The sequence below is a fragment of the Aethalodelphis obliquidens genome, unplaced genomic scaffold, assembly GCF_003676395.1.
Source record: "Aethalodelphis obliquidens isolate GAN/ISIS:26980383/991018 unplaced genomic scaffold, ASM367639v1 scaffold9, whole genome shotgun sequence".
NCBI lineage: Eukaryota > Metazoa > Chordata > Mammalia > Artiodactyla > Delphinidae > Aethalodelphis > Aethalodelphis obliquidens.
In genome coordinates this window covers 12860652-12875547 of record NW_020837953.1, presented here as the reverse complement: position 1 = coordinate 12875547, position 14896 = coordinate 12860652, and the positions used below count along the sequence as shown (strand labels likewise).

Genomic DNA, 14896 nt, shown 5'->3' with positions numbered 1-14896 from the left:
CCCTCCCAGTGGAGGACATCACTGCCCACCTGCTCAGCAAGCCAGAAACAGGGGAGTCATCACCCAGTCTTCCTCATCTCCCCCTCCCCTCCGATCAACAGGTCACAGTGGCTTAACCCCAAATGTATATTTCCATTCTGACCTTCCCTGCCCATTCCTTCATTCCCGGAACCACTGCTTTGCTCTGGTCCCCACATTTCTTGCAGGGACCATCCGACCAGCCTCCTAACCCTTCACCTAAATTCTGTCTCCCCCACGCCCGTTCATCATTTACAATTCCACCTGGTGGTCCTTCTGAAACACCAATCTAACCACGTCACTCGCGGGCTCAACACCCTTCAGTGACTCCCTGTTGCGCCTGAAAGCAAAGTCCAGCTCACTAAACAGGCATGTCAGGCCTGCAGGCCTGGGGGCCCTGGCCCCCCATCACCCCACAGCCTTGTCTCTCAGCAGGCCCCACTCAGACCCTGCACTTCAGACCCCAAGCTGGACCTCTTAAGGTGCTGAGAAACTACTAAGCTTTTTCAGTCCCTCATTCATTTACCCCCCCATCCATTTATCCCACTTTGAGCCCCTATTATATGCTAGGCACTCTTCCAGTCATTGCTCTTGTGACGCCTCACCTTAGGACAATATTCAAACACATACATCAGGGTGGGAGAAAAAGCGGCAGAAGAAGACGTGAGAGTGCCCTGGGGTGGGGCGCGACGTGCTCGCTCTTCCAGACGGTGGTCGAGGAGAACGCTTCTCGTGAGGGAGATGGAGCAAAGATCTGAAGGAAGTGGGGGCAGCCATGTGGGCATCTGCAGGGAGACGGGCCCAGGACTGCAGACCTTACCTCCCCAATCCTGTCTGCGTGGAACACCTTAGGCCACTCCCGGGCCCCAGCTCTCACCTGAGAGTCAGCGTAGCAGTGACCTCCTCTAGGACATGCAAGGACAGTCAACCAGCCCTTGTTTTATGCCCCTACAGTACCTCACATGGCTTCAGGCCCAGCTCTGTAACACTGAGGTGCTCGAGTTTTCTCTCTACCCTTCCCCTCATTCATTCATTCATTCATTCATTCATTTCTAGACTAAAAACTGCTTGAGTAGCCCCCAGGGGCCAGGCCCTGTGCCAGGACTTGGGATGCATCTGTCACTCCCCTGTCAAATGTCCCAGGAGCTCCTGGGAGGCAGAGAGACACTGCTGCCCCACCTCATTATCCCCGTGCTAGCACAGCACCTGGCCCCAATGGCTTTGGTGAGTATTTGATGAGTGAATAAACATTTGAGACCATTTTATTGAAATGCTTCAGAGTAAATTTGGAGACAGGCATTCCTCTAATCAAGAGTAATTTAATAACCACAAATGCCTTTTAACATAGTGGGGAGGAAAAAAAGAAGGTGTGCAAGTTCCTTATTGCTGCAGGTAAAATAAATGGCATTTTAAATAATATGTCCCCATACAGCATATAGAACGTGGCCACGTGATGAAACAAATAAATATCTGGTGAAATTATGCATTGCAAAGCAGACTTTTTCCGGTCTTTTGGTTATTAAATGTAATCACTTTTGAGTCGTGCCCCTACTCTTCTTCCTAGAGGCAGGTACGCGTTTGATTAAAATGTGGGCCCCAGAGCACTTTCGCAGGGGAAGGTTGAGCTACGTCCCCAGAGGAACTGCCGTGGAGCAAGCGAACGGGATGATGGGGCCAAGGCAACTGCCACAATTTGCCTCACGCTTGATGGACGTGTTTATCCCCAGACAGAGTGCACGCAGTCACGGGCGTATGGAAATCTTGCAATTAAGGCCAAGTCTAATTAGAGACGGCAGCTTCAAAATACAAAGGGACCTCTGAGTGGCAGCCGCTCTGGTCGGCTCTGAAACGTGATTATCTCACTCCAGTCCCTGCCTCAGCCACCAGTGCGATGAATTACGGGAGGGGGCGGGGTTTGCATCTTGTTGCCATACGTGGATTCTCTGGGCACAGCTCTGCCTTCAGACCGCGGAGACACCTAGGTCCTTGGAGAAGAGCATGGGTTTGGGGATTTACCAGACTGGGATTTGAAATCTGACTCTGCCCATTATTACCACTCCAGCCTCAGCATCCTCATCTTCCTAGTGGGAGTGGTGGCAACCGTCTCATAGGACCATGGAAGGATCAAGTAAGGGTTTTGTGGAGATGCAGTTCAGGGAGGTCGTTCACCTAACTGGGTCACTTACACAGCCTTTGCTCCCAGCCCGTCCATGCTGGTGAGAGCGTGCTTGCCTGGGACCAGAGGTGAGAGCCTGGGAGGGCTGGGCTCTCACTACTGCATCCTTCATCCTTCACCCTTCACCCACAGGACCCAAGACAGGACCCTCTGCAAGCTTTCTCTCCTTCAGTGCCCAACACTGCTCCGAGCGATCAGTTTTATGTGTCCACGCGGGGTGGACACTGGGGATGAGCTGTTCCCCCTCAGCCCAGACAGTCCTCGCAAGAACAGACGGCCTGTGGGTCAGGGAGAAGGCACTGCGGGCAAGCCTTGTTAGACCCAGAGTCCTGGCCTGCGGCCAGCAGTGCTCCCTGAGCTTAGGCTGGGGTCAAGAGATGAATCAGAAACCAGGAAGTCACAATCTACTCAGGAAGACAGACAGGAAGAGAGCACAGAAGTGTGTGACATCAGTTTACATTCCTACAATATTTTACAGTTGAAAATGCTTCGACTGAGCCCTTGTTTAATCCTCCCAAGAGCCTGTGAGGGGGGAGTTAATGCCAATCCCCACAGGACTCTGAGCTTCAGGCCAGCTCTGCCCTCCAGGTACACAGAAGCGGAGGTGTGTGTCGTGAACCCCACTCCCGTTACCCTCCCAGGCGAAACGTATGGAACCTTTTCGCTTTCTGCTTTTTTCTTTGGATGTCTTGTTTGTTTGTTTTAAATAGTTAAAACATTACAGAAGCCTCTTTTGCACTCTTCCCCATCCCCCAACCCTGATAAGCTGGGCTGTATCCTTCCTGCCCAAGTTTTCACACTGCGCCTGCACATCTGTCTGTCCATAAAAAACCTATAGTATCCTTTTGCATGTTTTAGGATTTTATGTACGTAGTCCCAAACTCTAAGTTTCATTCCACCACTTGCTTTTTGGACTGCACATTATGCTTTTGAGAGTTATTTATGTGATACATGGAGATCTGGTTCCTTTTTGCTGTATGGTATTTCACTCTACGAAGAAAGTCAACATACGTGTGTGTGTGTGGTGTGTGTGTGTGTATGCACATGCATGCAATGTGTATAACTATCCTGCCGTTGGACATTTGCTTCCACACCTTCTATCATCCTGTGTTGCTTTACAAGGAAACATTGCACATGCAGGTGAACCTTGAACACGGCTAGACTCCAGCCGGGGAGGAGGGACACTCCTCTTTGTCACACAGCGCAGGGTCTGGCACCCTGCTGGCTCTGTCAGCGCTGATTACTAGAAGGCACTGAGGTTGTGATGAAAGAACAGTGGACTTGGTCTCAGAAGGACCTGGGTTTGAATCTTGACCCTCTTACTTATCAGCTGTGTGACCCTGTGCAAAAATTCTAACCTTTCTGACCTGCAGTGTCCTTACCAGGAGAAATAAAGACAGTAACACCAACTCCCAAATATTCCTGTTGTGATGATTAAATATATGAAGTCTTCAGTGTGGATCCGGACATACAGGAGGAGCTCAAGAAAGCTAATGGAAAGATCCCTGATCCCGGGCAGACAAAAGAGCACAGAAGAGGCATCACAGCCTCCTGTCAGCTGCCCTTCTCGCTCTGAAAAAGGAGGTCTAGGTCGAACGCTCAATTTTAAAAACAAAAGAAAAAAGAAAAGAATGAAAGAGAAAGAGAAAGAAAGAAAACAAGCCACCTTAGAATCATAATTTGAAACCCAGGGAGCTACCTCCAAATCTGGCTGGGTTTCTACTCCATCTGTGCCTTTGATTGGCTGACACTGGAAATCTGCGGAGGGTGTCTTTGGTCTTGGACCAGGTTCCCTGAAGGGCAGCCCCACCCTGCAGAGGCCACCTGCACTCCTGGGCCCTGTGGAAGGCAGCACCAGGCTGGGTTACAAAGGGTTAAATCTCTTCCTCCCCCCAAAGAGACTGGAGCCAATGAGGCTTTCTGCTTAAATGGCCTATAACCATCTCCCAAAGCTCCTTAGCTCAGAAAGTGTACAAGTCAGCAAAATGAAAATAATTTAAAGAGCCATTGGGAAGAAGAACTCCAGCCTCCCTGCTGCCCCCGCTGACAGCCTCTCAGTAGTGACTTGCGTTTTTCACATTCAGGGCCAGAGTCTCCCCACCCCCCCACCCCCGTTTCAGGAAAGGATGTATCACAGGCTGAGATCTGCTGCCTCCCAGGAGGGAGAGGCAGGGGGCGCAGGAGGTCTACGGGGATCTACCTCCCCACCCGGAGTGCTTCGTGGTTTCCAAGCCCTGCCCTGGCCATGATGATGCTGCCAGGCCATGGCTTCAGAGTCTGGTGGAGCAGGGACCGTCACGCATGTGTTATAACCAAGGACACGGAGGCTCATAGACAGGAAGTGCCGGACCCACCCTCAGCCCAGGCGAGCGGGATGCTCCTGGCTGAGTGCGCAGCCCTCCTTGCTTCTCTCACTCTGAGAGGTAGGATAGTACCCGTTAATGAGCACCTACTACGTGCCTGCCATGTGCGCAGCACTTTAGGCAACAGCCCTAAAATGTTGACACTGTTATTCTTGTTCCACAGTTGATAAATCCGAGGACCCAGAGGTTGAGTAACTTGGCCAAGGTCATGCTACTGAAAAGCTGTGGAGGGAAGTTCAAACCTGCAGTCTCATTTCACACCCACACTGTTTCCATGGTACCAAGGAAGTGCTTAGGGAAGACCTGGCACAGAGACAAGTACAGCCCTGCAATCTGCCCCCCACTCTCCTGACACGTTTCAACTCCCTGATCTGGGTCTGCCGCCCCTCCACGGGCTGAGTTCCCACAAGGGTCTGCACAGAGTGAGTTCAGGGCATGGGAGCTGCATGAAGACCCAGCTGCCCTGAGCACACCCCATCTGGACGGCTGCAGGGTGGTCTCACAGCCTGGTTCTCACCTGGCAGTGGCAACCCTTAAGGAGGAAGGAGAGTGGACACCTGACCCTCACCATCTCTCACCTGGGTTATTCCAAAAACCTCCTTGACTTTCCTCTCTCCCTCCAAACCCGCCAGCACACTGCTGCCAGCATGATCCTTCAGCAGCTGTCCTTCATCCTCAGAGTCCAGCACCTCAGCCTGGGGCCAAGGCCCTCCCAGGACCCTGCTCTTACCCACCTCTCCAGCCTCCTCCCCAATACCAACTTCACCTCCACTCCTTGAAACACCTACCTTCTTCCGCCTCTTGCCCCTTGTTCACAAGGACAGCAGACAGTTACACAGTGCTCACTATGTATCTGGTACAGTTCTAAGTACTTTATAGACATTAACTTAATGCTCATAGGAACCGACCCCTCCATTTTATGGAGGAGGGAACTGAAGACCAAACCAATTAAATAACTTGCCCAAGGTTGCAGGGCTGGTAATTGGTAGATCCCAGGGTGAGACCCAGGCAGTGTGAGGTCAGATTCCTCAAATTTAACCTCTGCCAAACCCTTTCCTCCTTTCTTGACCTGATGACAGTCTCTCCTGGGAGGACAAGACCAGGAGGGTCTCATGACACCCTCTGAAGGACTTTCTTCATCCCTCAAGTTCTTAAATCCCCAGGCCGAAAGAACTGCTTCGGTCCCTGGTTTCCCACACCTGTGGTCTTCAGGGGCCAGGATTCTAGGGAATTTCTTCTGCACTGGGCTCAGTGCTGGGCCCGGGACTCAGATGGGAACACACAGTGGCCCTGCCTTGGAGGGCTCACAGTGAGAAAGATGGACTCACAATGACAATATGGGCTGACAAGGCCAGCAGAGGGCAGGAGAGGGTGCCACAGAGCAGGGGGAGGCATCCCCACCCAGACCGTGGAGGGAGCACTGAAGACCTCCTGGAGGGAGGAGAAGGAGAAGGTCATGGAGCAGAGGTGGCCGGGAAGGTCCACACAGAAGAAACAGTTTGTGTCCACGAGCGATCTCAGGTAGCACAAAGCATGGTCGTAAAGACGCCAGGCATTGGAGGCACTCAGGCTTCCATGCCAGTCCCGGATCCTCCTGGTCGTGGTGGTGCCGTCTCGGGCCAGTTACTCAACCTCTTTAAGTCCGTTTCCTCATCTGTGAAATGCGGATGGTCATAGTATCTGCTTCACAGTGTTGTCTGAGAAATAAAATAATGACAGTGCCTAAAACATAGTAAGTGCTCGATAAATACTAGTTAATTAAACAAATAGTGTCCATATCTATATCTCCTGCACCTAGCACACAGTAGGGGCTCCGCAAAGGGGTACAGAGATGAATTTACACGGTCCTGCTCTCACTTTGCTGACTGCCTCAGGGAAAGAGACAACTATATAGAAATTACAACACAATGCTCTGAGCATTAGGATGCTGGGAAGGTTGGGACTGGCAGGGAAGGAAAGGAGGAGATTTGGAAAACCAGAGAAGGGAGGGAGTCCTTCTGGGAAGAGGTGGAATCAGTTCCTTAGAGGAAATATTTGAGCTGAGTCTTCAAGACGGGGGAGGATAGGTTTTCTATAGTTAACGACCCAGGCACGAATGAGTGCACATCTTGGAATAAAAGTGAGGCTCCAGGTAGACAGGACAGATTTAATGTCCCATACTTCTCACACTCCTTGGATACCGCCACACCCGTGGCAGGGGCCCTGGACAGGGCTTGCTACCCCGTGCTGATCTCAGCTTCCGGGGCACCCCGCTTCTCCCCGCCACACACTCAACCTGCCTCCCTGCTCTACGTTGGCCTTTTTTCATGGCACTTATCACTTTCTACAGTTTTCTTATTTATTACATTTACCATTTATCTTCCCACCCACCTCATTCCACTCCCACTAGAGTTTAAAGTCTTTGTCTTTACTAATATGTCTCAGACATTTAGACTAGTGACTGACACCTAGTAGACACTCAGATATTTGTGAAATGATTGAATGATTCCATAATTACTCATGGGGGAACTTCTGCATACAGATGTTGGTGAGGTTGGAATACTGAATCTCTCTCCCCGTTAGCTACTGAAATGGAAACATGCCCAGGGTACCAGATTGGATATGGCCAAAAGAGTGCATTCTGGAATGGTGGAAAGAGCACAGGGTTTCGAACCACCCTTGAGGTGTGACTCCCTGTTGGACCCAACCAGCAATGCCTGTTGGAGTGGTGGGCACAGACTAGAGATATTCAACTCGTTGAAGATGAATGGGGGGGGGGGGAGATGGACCGACAGACAAATCATCTCCTCGTGGCCATTCTCGTCCTTCTGGCGTAAGCTCCAATGTTACATCTTAGAGGTCTTCCCTGATCACATCTAGATGGAGGAGTCCTAGTTACGAGACTAATCCAGCTCAGAGAAAGTAATTGGTAAAGAAAAGTGGGGTCTTTAGCGGAGGACCACACGGTTCTTTTCTTTTCACTGACCTAACCATTATTATTGGTAACTTGGTGAAGATACAAAAGATCATATTTCTATACTATACAACTGGGAGGAAGAATATAGCACAGAATAAAATTCCATAAGGATCTCAAACATGCAAACATATGAATTCACACAGGAAGAAGTTGAAAAAGTACTTTTGTAGAGAAAGCTAATTTGCCAAACTTCTTTAAAAATTCCAAACGCTGGTGAAGTTGTGCGGAAATGGCACGTGCACGTCCACCTACCTAGAGACGTGGCTTGACATTTTTGAGAGCAATATAACAAACATAGATATAACGACAACATGGAAAAGACTAAAAAATGTGCTTGCCCTTTAATTAGCTCACTCCTGGGAATTTAAGAAACAAACAACTATAAATGATCATGACAGCATTATCGCTAATAGCAAGAAACTAGAGACAGTAAAATGTACAGTGAGGAGATGAGAAGGTAATCATGACCCAGTGTCAGGAAGGGCATTGAAATGGCAGCTACACAAACCAGGCAGCAGAGGCGGAAACGTTTGCCATATGATGTGAAGTGAACAAGGCAGGATCACGGGAGGCTGGCCAACTGCTGTGAACAAAGAGGTACTGCCCTGGACAGACAGGAGGGGCTCCCAGGAGTGAATGTGCTGTTGGGCTTGGTTCTTGGGATTATGGCTCGATTTCTTTTTCAGCTTTGGCTTTCCTCAAATTTTGTTTTGTATTTTAAACACAAATGGAAAAGAAGATCTCAACCAGCTGGAATGTTGGGCCGAAACCAATAAGATGAAATGGAACCGGGATGCATGCGAAATCCGCTATTTTGTTTAAGAAATACATTTGAGAACACACAATTGAGGGGGGGGGTATAAATAGCTGCTAAAGTGAATAAGGGAAGGAAAAAGGGAACAAAAACAACCACATTTACTGCAGCCCGCAACTGGGATAGTGAGGGCTGTAGGTCTGGTACCACGGGAGGTAAGCGTGGTTACATTAACAACTGCATAACGGACAAGGTGACTGGGGCTAGAAGATTTAGGAACTTGCCCAATTTCCTCTAGTCTAATGAATAATGAAGTCAGGATTTGAATTTGGTGTGAGTTCCTCTGTCATCAAAATCTATGCTCGTTCTCTTGCAACACAGTGAACTAAAGGGATAAGTACTGTGTTAGCCAAAAAAGGGAGCAGGGCAGTATTTGGTGACCATAAGCTCAACGTGAGACAGTTGTATCGCTAAAGATGCTAATTCAAGTTTAGGGCACTCTAATAGAGATATGTCATCCAGGAGCAAGAGATGACAACCTGCTCTAGTTAGTACTGGTCAGACCCTTCCTAGAGCAGCGTCCAGTCCTGAACCCTACCTTCTAGTGGCACATCCATAAAACAGCAACCAGGATGGTCAGAGTTCTTAGGATTAGGGAACTAAGAGATGTTGGATGCCTAGGTGCTTTACTCACGTTATCTTGTATAGTTCTATATACAACCCTGTGAGATAGGTATTATATTCCCACTTTTAAAATGAGAAAACTAAAGCCAAGAGAGATTGAGACCTTCTTCAAGGTCACATACTAGTAAGTGGCAGTCAAGGTTTGAACACAGGGCTGTCTAAATCCAGAGTCCTCATTCTTCCCTGCACTGCCTCTCCCACGTGAGAGATGGCAGAACAGAATTTGAGCTATTGATTAGTCTGTGAAGAGACATGATTGCCACCTTCAACTCTGCAAAGGGCTATAAGCAGAAGCATTTTGCCTGACTTCAGAGGAGAGAACTTGAGTGACCTCAGAAGTCTCAGGGAAGTAGATTTTTAGCTCAGCAGAAGAACTTCTCAGTGATGACAATAATTGGATGTGCCCTTGGGCAGGAAGGTGAATTCTCCACGCCTGGAGGAGTTCCAGCATGGTCTGGAAAGCATTTGCTTTCAGTGGAGAGGAGATCTGAATGGAGGACCTCGAAGCTCACTTTTGACCCTTTGGTTCCATGAGCCTATGAAGCTGTTTGGCAGAAACTGATTAATCTCTTCAGCAGAAGTGATGAAAAGACCTGTTGGTATGTCTATTTGCAGATGTAAAAGTAAAAATATGCCCAAGGTAAACAAACACATTGGTCCAGAGAAAACTATATACGGAAAATGAAATGAATTCTGCTGGAAATGCTTACAGGTTAAGCGTTTATTTTGTGTAAACAAGAAACCAAACTCTGGAGAGATGTGCAGTCTCAGAAGTAATTAAAGAAAATATAATGAGGTAACAATTTTCACCTGTTAGGTTGGCAAAATAATTAAAACACGGTCACGCCCATTATATGTATCAAGAATGATAAAAGTGGTACTCTTTTTGACCCAGGTAAAACGAACCTAAGAAACTGATAGAAAATATAAAGGGGGAAAAAGAAACCTGTGCACACAAAAATCTTCATAGATGTTTAATTTATAAACGACCTACAGATTCAAGGAAGGGCAGTGGACTGGCTGGGTGGCAGGGTAGGGGCTGAGGTGAGCGAGGGTAGCTGGAAGGTCGGGAGTGGACCTAGTTAGAGCGCACAGGGAAAAGCTCATGAGCACTGTGCGCTGTGGGATGAGCACAGGGTGTCTGGAGGGCCAAAGGCAGGTTTGAAGGCCAAGGTCACAGTGTAAGAGGTCAGAGCAGGTCAGAGACAGGATAGGCACACACACAGGTGAGGACCGAGTGGGCGCGGGGAGAGGAGAGGAGAGAGGAAAACCACCTGTAACACTGGCGGCCATTTATCCACTCTCCCTGGGTCACTTTAATTACGTGCCGGACCCAAGTGTGCAGAGAGAGCTTCCGTGAACTGGCAGCCCTGTGGGTTAGCCCCACGGCCGACCAGGTGGGGCTACAGCTACCAACTGTAGCTTGATGCCCATTCACTGGGGGGATGTTCGAATTGATGGCTATACATTTCACGGAGCAACAGGGCAATATGTTAAAAAGAAAGGGAAGGATGCAAACCTGATGATATGCTATGACCACAGGTATGTAAAATACACATTTACGCTCTTAAATGAAGGACTAGAAGAGATACATCACAATGCTTGCAGCTGTGCAATTTGGAATATTTCCCTTATTTTTCCAAAAATTTCTATAAAGTGGTTTTCATTTCTTTATAATTCCCAAAAAGGTCATAATTTAGAAATGCATCTAAGAAACGCATGGGCACGTAACAGTCACTAACAACACACTTTCCTCAGCTAGAAAATGAAAACAAGCCACATCTTTCTGTTTGGTCTGGCCGCAGAGAACTTGTGGCCGGGGCTTCGGTAAACAGGGCCCAAACCTCATCATTTGAGGCTCTGCCAATCCAGGATTGACTGTCTTGTCCTCCACACCTCACTGGCCTGTCGGAGGAAGTGAAAGAAAGAATCTAAGTGTAAAAGTGAGGGGAAAATCATTGGCACCTACACTGAAAGTCACCTTCTGCATCATGTCCAACTAAACAGCATCTGGTGAGCATGAAAGAGTAACTCTAAACAAGGTTTATAAGAGGAAATTGAGTCTCAGTTTCAAATATTGTCATGCACTTTAGAAGGAGCATGTCTTTTTACTTAGGAAACACTCTTGTCCCTTTGTTAAAACAGGACTTCTAATGCTGTCTACTAGACTGGTGTTATTCACAACTGGCACTTGTGTTAAAACACATGTTCCCAGCTCTATCCCAGCCCTACTGAATCCAGCACCCTAAACCAAAGTCCAGGAATCTGTATTTTAAGTACCTCAGCAAATTCTCAAGACTGGGCAAGTTTGGGAAACTCCCTACTACTTCAGTGTTGTGTATGTATTTGAATGTAATGAAACTGTGGATCCTCATAAATGGTACTATTATTCCCCATCCTTTCAAATGGCTTGAATTAATGCCACCAATTTCCATGGATTGATTACTTAAGTTGGGACTCTCCGAAATATGCCCTGAGATTACATGGCTAGATTCTCAGCCCAGACCATAATATTCCACTCAGTTTTCGAGGGAAGAGGTAAAAGGACAGATTTTGCACAGACCTGGATTCTGACCCAGCTGCACTGCTGACAACTCTGGGACCTTGGCCAAGAAGTTACTTAACCTTTTCTGAGCTCATTTCCTCATTTGTGTGGGTGTAAGAATGGTGGCCCTGCCCTCACATAACAGTCACAGGGCACCAGGTACACAACAGGTGCTCAAAAAGTCTCAGTCTAACTAGGGTGTAAAAACACCTGCCCCCTCCCCTGCCCCGATTCCCCATCAGAAACAGCTCTTATGTCCTTCCTTGTCACATCTACTTTTGATTTCATGCTGCCTTGCAAGCTAAGGACAGCTAACATCTGCACGGCTCTTTGAGACTTACGGAGCTCTTCTCCCAGCTATTACCTGGACTCCTCTCCACAGTAACCCTGACTTAGGGATCACTGTCTCCACTTTAGAAGAAACGAGCTCCAGAGTGGTCAAGTGACCTCCCCAGAAGCAGTAAAGTCACAATCAGATCCCACAATCTTTCACAACCCGTTCTGGCCCTGATGTATGTGTCATATATTACGCGAAGCACTTTCACGTCATAGCCTTTTTTTTTTTTTTTTTTTTTTTTTTGCGGTACGCGGGCCTCTCACTGTTGTGGCCTCTCCCGTTGCGGAGCACAGGCTCCGGACGCGCAGGCTCAGCGGCCACGGCTCACGGGCCCAGCCACTCCGCGGCATGTGGGATCCTCCCGGACCGGGTCACGAACCCGCGTCCCCTGCATCGGCAGGCGGACTCTCAACCACTGCGCCACCAGGGAAGCCCTGTCAGAGCCTTTTTAAGCAGGTATTTCGATGACTATTTTCCCTTGCAACCTAAAAGCACCTATAAAGCAGGGATCATATCTTATTAGTCTTTGTAGGGAAATGGAGCCTCTGGGTGTTTATCTTTGCCGTGCTTAGGAAGGAAATGGGATGAGTTCAAATCATGTATACTTTTTCCCAGCCTCTCATGCATTCACACTACTCATGCCCAAGCTGCTCCCCTGCCATTAAAATGAACACATCTTAATAACAAGACTTTACTGAACACTACTAAGTGTCACAGACTTTACTTACCTAATGAACTAACTTTTGTTAAACACTCAGAAAAGTCCTGGCACATATTAAGTATCTGTTATTGTTATTATTATTTAATTATCCACACAGCCTGTGAGGTATGCATAATTTTCCTCATTGTACTGGTAAAGACTATGGGAAGTTAAGTGATTGGTCCAAGATCACACCACTAGTCTGTGGAGAACTGGGAAAATACCATAAAAGGAAGTTCATACCTATACATCCTATTAGCAAGCATATAATATTTCAGATTACAAAGAATTATTTTATGTACTAAAATAAAATTCCTCAAAGAGGTAGCCACCTCCACTACTCATCCTAGTGACCCTGAGCTTTTGCTTATAGACCACCAGTCATCTCATGGTTTAGTGGATAAACCATTAGAGAAACCAGAGGCCAAAGTTTTCCAACCAATGCCTAAAAGCCAATAACCAGAAATGAAGAAAATAATGACTACCAACATTTATTGAGCACTTATATATAGTGCTCTATAACTTATAGCAACTCTGCAACGTTGCAACTCCACAAAGTAGATATTATCTCCTTTTTAAGGAACAGAAAATTGAAACTCAAGAGGTTACGCTAAGCCCAAAGCAAGCAGTGGAGCCAGGTTTGGAACCCAAACTCCTCAGCCCCAAACCCTTGCCATTTCCAACATACTACGCTGACTTCATAGGCATTACAGAAAGGAAAGTGTTAATCAACAGGAAGATCAAATGTGGGCACCAGGCACTTTAGAGACACAGCTACGGCACGAGATAAAAATTATGCAACTTGGAAGATCATTTGAGATACAAGATAGGATGAACGAACCGACACCAGGTGACGTTGCCCCTGACTTTCTGAAGGTTACCCTGAACCACATATAACATTACCACCCTCTGACACTCCTTTACAAAGATTGACTCAAATTATCAGGAAAGCTGAATCTCAGATCACCTTGAGTAACAGGTCCTAGATCTGTCCTTTGAGGTAAGAGAAAGTAATCTGCTTCGAGACAGCCCTTCAGATCTGTAGACAGTAATCACATCCCTTATGAATTTTCTCTCCTTCAGCCTGAATGTTCCGCCCCTCAAAGGACACTGGTCACCTCCACTGTACACTTAATGTCCATCCTTAAATAAATGAGGCTAATGATTGTCTACAGCAACAAATTAATGAAGCTTTATTATAGAACAAAATAGAGGAACAAAGATAGAAGTCCTTGAATGGTAAAAATATCAGCTCAAGTTCTTGGCCAAGTGATAGGTAACTCAGAGACACTTTATCCGCCTCCGAAAAGACAGCGCTTTCACCATCCCCAGAACAACACTGGCGCCAGGATGCTGCCTGAGTCTCAGCAAATCCATCCGCCTTCTTGGAGTGGGAAGTCCAAGTTCAGAACAAGGCGTTGACCTCAGAACCCTACTGGCTCCCCGCCCACACACCACCATGCATGGTGGGGTCTGATCTGGGCAACACCATCACCCGCAAATCACACGCCACACAAGGAAAACGAGAAGGCTTTATGAAAAATCCAAAGTTTATTGCAAATTATATTTTGCTTCCCTTCGTTCTTCATTTTTACAGGATTTATTGATATCCATGATTTTTTCACAGATGTACTTGTTGACTTTGGAGAGTCTCTGTGCAATTTCAGTTTCATCCACAGTTTCTTGTGCTATTCTGTCGTACAAACACTCTAGACAGGGAAAAGAAACAAGAAGGCCAAGGATTAATGGTACATTCGAGTACATATCTTTAAGGGGGAGAAAGGAAAATACGCCTCCTGACATACTTCCAAAGTACCAACTCACATATCTGGCATGGCGGTATTTTAAATTTTTCAACACAAGAGTAGATATACACGGTAAATTTATACTTTAAAGATAATGATACAACACCCATGTGTCCACGCCCCCTGCTTAACAGGACAGCATTGCTGGTCCCGCTGAAGCCCCTAAGTGCCCTTCCCCAGTACCATCCTCACCGGAGGTAATCACTGTCCTCAATGTTTGCTTTTCTTTTCGTGTTTACACATATGCATACATCCTTAAATAACATGTTGCTACTTTTCCCATTTTTAACTATTTACAAGTGCATCCATACTCTGTATACCCATCTGACTTTTCTTTTTTCATTCAACATTCCAGTTTTGAGAGTCACCCATGCTGAAGTGTAGGTATAGCTGCAGGTCATTCACTTTCACTGATGAGTAGTGTTCTACTGTCTGACTAGTCCACAGTCGGCTGACCCACTTGATTGTCCATGGATACTTGGATGGTTTCCCATGTTCTGCAGTTACAGGCACCCTGAGCCGTGTCTCTTGGGGCAAACATGCAGGAAATGCTCAGTC

General features: G+C 47.3%; 2 protein-coding genes across 6 annotated transcripts in view; both read right to left on the bottom strand.

Annotated features, from left to right (window-relative positions):
• Positions 1-14896, bottom strand: part of AGBL4 (AGBL carboxypeptidase 4) — a 1265610-nt gene that overhangs the window by 191738 nt on the left and 1058976 nt on the right. The window lies entirely within an intron of this gene.
• The window catches only part of BEND5 (BEN domain containing 5), a 47969-nt gene continuing 46781 nt past the window's right edge, over positions 13709-14896 (bottom strand). For 3 of the 4 annotated variants that reach the window (XM_027108599.1, XM_027108598.1, XM_027108601.1), the window contains one exon: positions 13709-14242. In XM_027108599.1, coding sequence (XP_026964400.1) covers positions 14085-14242 — 158 coding nt within the window. In that variant the 3' untranslated portion in view covers positions 13709-14084. The remainder of the gene's footprint in view (positions 14243-14896) is intronic. The other variant, XM_027108600.1, reaches the window with a different exon arrangement.